The 8,602-nt window shown below is 50.3% G+C and overlaps 1 protein-coding gene across 1 annotated transcript in view; it reads right to left on the bottom strand.

The window, feature by feature from the left end:
• Positions 1–4,641: 4,641 nt before the first annotated feature.
• Positions 4,642–8,602, bottom strand: part of TAOK1 (TAO kinase 1) — a 55,855-nt gene continuing 51,894 nt past the window's right edge. The window contains exon 20 of the mRNA XM_031591660.2: positions 4,642–7,303. Coding sequence (XP_031447520.1) covers positions 6,842–7,303 — 462 coding nt within the window. The 3' untranslated portion in view covers positions 4,642–6,841. The remainder of the gene's footprint in view (positions 7,304–8,602) is intronic.

Below are 8,602 nucleotides of genomic sequence, written 5' to 3'. Positions count from 1 at the left end.
AACAAAACAAAACCCCAAACGAAATGAAAAAAAAAAAAAACGAAAAAAACAAAAAAACCCAAACCCAGGAACATGCTGGAAATAATGGAAACGAATGGAAAGTAATATATAAAATTAAAAATATAAATAGGATGTCTGGCTGACTGGTAGAAGAATAGGTCATTTAGGTTACAAAAAGGAATATACATTCAAGAGGCTCTGAACCCAGTGGGGTAACTGATGTTAAACTTGTGTTAATAGTTAGGCTAGAATTCTCAAGTTTGTCTTTAAAATCTTCACAATACAAGCAAGCTATTTTTAAAAATGTACACTATACACACCTCACACAGCATCTCCTACCCTTATCACACACGGACCGCTACCCGCTCGGACACAAAACCAAGGGCTGCTCACGGCCAACGCTGCTGCCCGCGGGTGGCACCGGCCCCGCGACCTCCTGGGCACTCACACGTCACCAAAGGGCCGTCGCCTTTCTGTTATACACACTTCACTTTGTCACGTTAATTATTTACATCAGGGCTGTCCCCCTCCTCCCTCCCTCCCTCCCTCCCTCCCTTCCCACCCACTCCCACCCCCCCCACCCCCCCCCACCCACCCCCTATGTTTCGGCTGTTTCTAGGCAGGGAACAACGCTCCTGTTCCAAGCAAGCGAGGAGAAGGGCTGCGAGGGGTCGGGAGGGAAACAGGAGGAAGGAAGCAGGCGGTTCGCTCGCTCCTTCGCGGATGCCCGACCCTCAAAAGCTCCATCCCCACAGACCAAGGGCAGCCGGGACCCGGCCCTCGAGCACAGCCTCACCTGCACCCCAAAGCCCTCTGCCTGCAGCTTCCTGGGATGCTCTCAGCACGGCTCTGGGCTCCGGGCTCACCTCTGCTGCAATACAGCGGGGCGGGGATGGGGGCACCCACCCTGTGCTCCAGGATCGGGCCGTGGGACCCGCTGGGCTCCCCGAGCCACGCGAAGCAGCGGAGCCGCGTCCTTCAGCTCCTCGGCAGCCGTGCTGCTTGCCCAACTCTGCTGAGCTCAGAGTTGCCATAGAAATGCGTGATCCTGGCGCTAAAAGCAGGCAATGATCTCAAATGAAATTCTTTTTTTTTTTTGTCCTTTTTTTTTTTTTTTCCTTTTTTTTTTTCTCATTTTTTTTTTTTTTCCTCCAGTAGGTTTAGATGAGCTCCGGGGCTTAAGACAAAAGCACTGAGAAGGGGGAAAAACGTATCATTTCTACAAAGGCTGAAAAAAAAAAAAAAAAAAGTCATCAGACGGTATTAAAACCGCAGCAAAGAAACTGAACCCGCTGAGCTCAGCCCCGAGCACCGCTGCCATCCGTCGGGCTGCCCACGCTGGCACATGGCACAGAGGGAGGGGGCACGGGGACCCCCAGCTGAGCCCCGCTGCCCCCAGCAACACAGAAGCACAATTCCTTACAGCGTCACCTCGACAATCTCAGGGATTAGATGCATGCTGCACTACGACTGGCAATTACAGTAGCTTTCTGCTAGCTGGCACAGACTGTTCTCTATAAATTTTAGTACAAAAAAACTTAAAAAATACAGAAACTAGGTCAATTTGTTAACTACATATTTACAGATAATTACAAAGTCTTTTTTTTTTTTTCTTTTTTTTCTTTTTTTTTTCACTCACAATCAATTCAACTAATTGTCAGTGAAAATTCAAACTGTGCATGTTCTGAGGTACCCGTACTCAGGGGTGGGGAGCGGGGCCGGGCTCAGTGCGTGCACTCGGGGGAAGGAAGCAGGGAGGGACGGGGCCGTGCTGGGACACAGCGCTCCGAGGGCACCGCAGAGCTGCAGCACGATGGTCCCAAAGCAAAGGGCCGTCCCCCGCCCCGAGGAGCCTGCAGGTGAAGTGCAATGGTCAGAGCCCCGCAGCTCAGTGGTTAAGGTGCTTGTTGGCCGCAAATCTGCTTTGCTAAGTCCCTCTCCAGCTGACAAGGCCTTCCTCCCCGTCGCACAGCCGTTGCGCAATGGGATTGGGGCCACCTTGCTGCAGCAGGGTGACATTCGCCACAACCACTGGCTTTTTTTTCTTTCGGCCGTCATCAGCTCCCCACAACGCACACATCTCACACCAGAGCCCGGCACAACGGCCTCATAAAAGTGCAAACTGACACAACCACAGCAGAGCGATGCGGCCACGGCGGCCCCGCGTGTGCTGCCCATGGGCAAGGATGGCACAGCCCGACCCAGACCTCTCCTAAAGCCCTGCAAGAGACCTTCCAACAGGGACAGAGGGAAATCGCCTCAGAACTCTCCAGCAGCACATGAAGACCCGTGTTTGGCATGCTGCTAAGCTGGCCGGGCCTCGGGGCTGTGGGGGACACACGGCGGGATGAACGGCTGCGACCCGATGCACAAATGAACCATTTTTAACCCCATCTGCCCGATGTCTCACTAAGATGTTGGGGTCTCAGAGGACCGAGGAGGAGGTCAGGACAAGAGGGCTTCACAGCTTGAGGGCGGCCATCCATCCAGCATGGCACCCAGGGGAGAACAAGGCCATCCTCTGCTCACGGGACTTGAGTAACAAAGCACACGTGCCAAAGCAGAATAAGGAATGCACCAAAACTGTATCTATACGTATGCGCATGTCCACGCACACATACGTTAAATCATCCAATGTCACTTCTCTTGCCATCCTCCACAAACCTGCTCTAGCCACAAACCGCAGTGCTAGGAGCCAGTGGCAGCTTTAACTTGGGAGCATCAAAGGTTGGAGCCCACGGTGATGCTGCTGGGACCAAGCTGAGCCCATGGGACCCAGCTGAGTCCACACGGCCACCTGCTGCTCACTGCCCCTCAGCAGCTCCGTGCTTCCCTACCACTACATCACCTTGTTTTCTTCTCTGCAGCCTTCCAACTTTCCAGTACCCTCCGGGAGCTTTCCAGCACACTGCTAGCAGCTATCCTGCCCTCCTGCTCCCTGCAAAACGAAAGCAATGATGAACAGGGCACTGTTAAGGAAGGGCTTCTGGCTGTGCCCAGCCCCAGCACGCATCGTGCCCTCGTCCTCAGAGAGCCCCGCACAGCCCACGAGCAGAGAGTGCTACAGAACAGCAGAACTGAAGTGCCCTGGCAGAACTGCACAGCGGGACGTGGGTGCCTGCACACCCACACACACAGAGTATAGAAATATATACAAAGGAGATACCATATATATATATATCCAGAGATGTGCGTATTGAAAGGAGTAATGGTAGACAGTGGTACAATACAATTTATTGCCTCTCAAGAAATGGCACATGAAGAGGGTGAGCGGGGCAGGGCAGCTGGCAGTGCATCCAGCCCTGCCCCTGGGGACCATAACAGCATCGTTCCAGGGCCTATGGTGGTGCACACTGTGCAGGCTACAGCTCACGGGCAGTGCACGCTCTTCTAAAGCACGAGGGCTGCATGGGGAGCAGAGCAGTGCCAGCCTGTCCCCGAGCCAGACAAGGGATGGCTGCAGGGAGTGTCTGTGGGAAGCCTGCTATCATACCACACGGATCTCTTCAACCCCTCTGAAGCCCACGGGCTGGGAGGATGGGGTGCAGGCAAAATGGAGCTGTGCCACTTCAGCACTGCACCCCAGGAAGAAGCACGGAGCACACGATATGGATGGGAGAGGTGGCTGCTGCCTCCCTGGGAGCCTTGCACTGATTTTAATTAAAGAAAACCAAACAATTTCAGATTGGATGAAGAGGTGAAATCGCTGGCTCCTCTGCTTGCATTTTTGTTTTGTTTTCCATCTCTGAGCTAAACTACATCAGAACTTCAGGTCTTTGCAAAGGGGAAAAGAAAACAACCACCAAATAACAGATTTCAGGTACCAAGCTGCTGCTTGGAGAATACTGCAAGAACATCTGCAAAGCAGTCCACGCAGCAGAGTTTCCCCAGTGTTAAACACAAGAGTAAAAGACGTAACAGAACATCTTTGCTGAGGTACTGGAGCAGTTCCTACAACATACAGTATTCCATAAGCCAAGGTTAGGGCACGGCTGCAACAAGTGCCATCTGGAATCACTGTTCTTAAGTTTAAAAACAGAGTTTGCAAACTGATTCAGAAATTGTTTGCGTCTCTTTAGCGGATTTCTGAGCTGTTCATGCATCTCACACACCTCCAGTGCACAACCTGAGTCCCTCTGGCCATGCTGCACAACACTGTTTTCCCTTCAAGCTCAGGCTTCTTAGGGCAGCCTCCTTCCCCCAGGCACACACAGGGACACACACATTTAGACCAGTTGATCTGAATCAGTTTTTGCAAACTATTTTAATTAAAATATTAACTTGTTGGAATAGTCCAGGTCTGCACATGATATACATGTAAAAATGGTTACTACACAATTCTTTTTGAATACAAAAAAAAGCCAATACGGGATAGCCATCATTTGGATTCAGCATTCAGTCATGCTCGACATTACACAAAGAGATGGGTTGAGAGAATTCTGTGGAAGTAGCTCAATTTAAGCCAGAGACTCGACCAAATTCAAACCATAACAGAAGCAAAAGAACGAACCTGCGGGCACAGCCTGTCCCACTGCTGCTGCTGGCGATAGAGGAGCTGAGCTTCACGCCCTCGTGTTAGCACCATGCTCTGGACACACACTCCACACTCACATGGTAAACGCCAATATAGTTTTTTTTGGGGGGGGGGGGAGTTGGCCTCTCCATTCTTTTTGGTTGGTTTTGTTTTTTTCCCTCTTCTCCCTTCTTTCTAAACCTAAACTCGTTTTGCTGCATTCTATTTTTTCTTAATCAATATTGCAATGCAAAAGAGTGACCCCAAAACATCCAACTCCACAGTAAACAGCAGAGGAAGGGATAGGACAATTCATAGTCACCAATGCCCACAGGGGGCAACGGCCACTGCCTTGGGACCACTCCTGTGAACTGTTTGGACAACAAGGCTCCTCACTACGGGGCTGCCCAAACATCTTGTGGCAGTTTGGGTGTTCCATCTGAGTGATATGCTACGTCAAGATGCTAAAAGCCCCAGTGGGATTCACTGGACGCAGGCGGAGTGTTCAGGGTTGTGAGCAGACGTTAATTTAGCTAACGAAGGAACGCCGCCCTGCTGAGTACTGAACAGCAGTGAGACATGGAGTATTTACTATATAAATATGTCACGTGGACAAACACATTCGGAAAACCTTGCTTTTGAGCCCTATAAACATATTAAAGGCAAATCCTAGAGTTAGCAGCTAGTGTTTTCTTCAAGATGATTAGTGTGCAAGGAAAAACATTTACAAAGAACCCTGGCTAGTCAGTCCCCAAGACAGAAAGCTTTGCCTCGAGCCAAACCTGCACTCCTCCTAACCCCACAGTGCTGGCTGCCCCAGCCTGCTCGGGCACTGACACAAGAGCACGGCAGCATCTCCAGTTCCCAGCACTAAGGGATGACACTGTGCCACAAAGTCCCTCGCTTCATTAGACTCCCTGACCTTTTATCACTGTATTGATTCCACGACCTCCTTTGCTTCCTTTCAGTAGTACAGCAGCTCCAACGAGCCTCTGGAAGTAGTGCCTTCTTGCATGGCGTGATATGCTGCCAAACGATCACAGCATCTCAAGGGACTGTAAGAGTTGTAAAGTATTGCAGCAACAAAAATAATAAAAAGGAGCCTCACATGCAGCAAGATCTACAGTGGTGATGTGGGTTAGTCATCAGCTGGGAAGAGTCATTGGCTCAGCTCCTCCTGGTACACTGTGGCAACTAAACATTTCAACAGTTGGCTACACTCTACATGTAAACAGGAAATTGCAACAAGCCAAAAAGGTAATAAATTGGTGGATGTAGTGTAACAATGAAAAACCCGATCAATGGCATTTTGTGACTATGGCATCCTTCAAAACACCTCTGGCATTTGAGACTGATTGGCTGAAAATCTAACATTTCTGAATGGAGCAAAAAGGACTACGCTGGGCTCCAAGAATTATTCTGATGCTTAGCTAAGATGAGATGTCACAGTATTAGCTGTACAAGTGCATTACTTACACTCCTCTGCCCAACCTCGCCTGAGCTACCAGCAGCACAGTCAGGGAGTGCTAAAGCAGGAATACAACTTCTAACATTTCTAGCCTGTTCCCTCCAAACAGGTTTACCTACAGAGTTCTCAGGAAGCTGACCAGTGCCTTCTGAGAGAACTTCACTTCTGACACAACACGGAGCCGGCACTTGGGTAGAAGGGCCCTGCTGAGCCCCGATGTCTCCTGGCCTCTCTTCTGACCCTTCTTCCTCACCTACAAGTCTTTGAAAACGCCTCCTGGCAGAGGCAATACCCTAGAAATGTTTCCACTTTAATGACAAATAAAAACGGAACAGAAGATCCAGCTGTTCCTCCCCTGGATGTTGGTTTAAAAGGCAGCTTGCCTGGTTTTTGCAGGGTGGGAGTTGGAAATTTATGGACATGGGAGGAGGTCTCTGTTCTCCCTCAGACTTCCTACGGATGGTGTGACGTGGGCAGCCTGAGGCCCTTCTGTCCTGTCAGCGTGATGACCACCAGCCAACTCTTCTGACTAATTGCATATATTTCTCAGACGCCCTCCCGAGACCCCTCCAAAAAGTAAAACAAAAACAAAACCAACAAACAAACAAACAAAAAAAACAACAAAAAAAAAATCCAACAACAAAAAACCACCCCCCCCCCCAAACCCTGCAGCCAAATACTATGACATCCCAGTTAGTAAACACAAAACGTAATGCTTTACAAAATGAATACAATATTCCATGTGCACCCAGCTTCCACACGTCAGCACCGCACTGAGGAGGCTGCTGGGCTGGTGTCTGTAGGCAGTTTCTGTTGGCAGACAGCTCCAGTGGAATTGCCACCCTCAGTTATTGTTTAAGTTATGTATAAGACATGTGTGAACCATTGGATATTTGTGAAGTAACACTTGTGCTCCTGCTCATGCCCTGTTCCGTCCGTCCCCCAGAAGCTGTCCGCCTCAGAGCCTGGGGGCTGTTGCGGACCCCTATCGCACTACCTCGAGGTACCCCCTGCATGGGCCCCGAGGGGTGACCCCATGGCTGGGGTCCACCTTGCATTGGATGGCCCCAAGCTTGCGGTGGGCCACCCATGGGATGACCCCAGTGAGGTCCTGCACCCCCAGTAGGATTGTGGGACCAGCCAGAAGCTCCCGGGTAGCTGTGGCTGAACGCCTCGGGGGAGAGATTAGAAAGAACCATATTACTAAAACCTAGCCTCATGCTTTCTGAGTCAAAGGCTTCGATCTCGCGAGCTTGACGCTCCAGCAGGCTTCGTATCCGTTCGGTACGCTCGTTCTGCAACGCCAGCATCTCCTCCTCAATCTGGGAAGAAAAAAAGAAGAGAGTCTGTAGCAACAGGGCTCCTTCACGGGCACGGCCTCAAGTTTCTGAAGGACCCTGAACACCGAGCTCATGGCAAATCTTCTCCACGTATTTCTGCAGGAGATAGGATCCAGCTCACCTGTCCACCAACAGACCGTTCCTAATGCAGAAGGATAAGCCCCATGGAGCTGTGCATGCCAAAGCACAGTGAGCACTAGCTGGAGTGTCTCGCTCCCTGTTCCCTCGTGAATACAGAACTTTTCAAGGATGTGAATCCCAAATGTGCAGTGATACTAACAACTTGACATAGGCAAATCTTGTAAGACTACAGCTTCCATAGAAGCCTACTGGGAAAACACCTTTAAATACAGCCAAGCACAGTATCTACAGACACAAACACCTGCCAGCACTGCTTAGCGTGACCTGCACCGCTTGTAGCTGAATCTGGTGATGACATTTGCTCTTTTCTCCAGGAGCCAACATATTAGCCCACATTCAGTTTCCTCTCAAATGTTCATTGGTCAGATTTTCCTAGCTCTCATTTACCACCTGTTATCTATCCATTTCCTAAATTGGTCGTGTTACCCTGCTACCTTCTCCAGTGAGCATGGCTGAAGAAAGCAGGCAGCGATGTTTGCGGCGCGTGGCAGATTATCAGCTAGATGATATGCACGCTGGCAACTCCAATTTTGTCCCTGCAACACTGTTCCAAATCAATTTCCAACAGTACTTTGGTAGGGGCACTGCGATCAGTTCTCTGAGTGCTGATAACACAGAGCCATGGCCCCCCAACATCCCTCAGACAGGGCCAGAAGCCTTTCTCATTGAAATCTTTGCAGTCAGGTGGAAAAGCAAAGAATCGTTTTGTTATCCTCCTTGCCTGCACTGAAAAAGCAACATTTGGCCTCAGTGAAGAAGTCCAGAAGGGTAAAAAGCAGTAGCCAAGACTTTCAGCATAGCTTCCTAGCATCTGCTGTCAGCTGTGACGCAGCTAAGAGGCGACATCTCGGTCTGTGCTGAAGGCACTGTGCAGAGTGTTGTACTGGTAAGCACCCTCTTGCCTTAGTCAGGGAATATGCAAAGTGATTTCATCTGGAGTTTAGGAAACAATCTGCTCCCGTGTGAGTCATCTCCTGAGCCATTTCAGGCTCTCAGAAGCAGCCTTACCCACTCGCCTGTTTCTTGCCGCTAGGTGAGTGGCACTGAGTCTCTGCAGAGCAGCCTGGCTTACTCTTGCTGAAAGCCATGCAGCACTCAGCAGGCCTGCAAATGGCAGAAGAGGAAGAAGCTGCCTGCTCT

This window comes from Phasianus colchicus, chromosome 21 (assembly GCF_987193195.1).
Source record: "Phasianus colchicus chromosome 21, bPhaCol1.hap1.1, whole genome shotgun sequence".
NCBI classification, from domain to species: domain Eukaryota; kingdom Metazoa; phylum Chordata; class Aves; order Galliformes; family Phasianidae; genus Phasianus; species Phasianus colchicus.
This window is presented reverse-complemented; position numbering and strand designations above follow the sequence as displayed.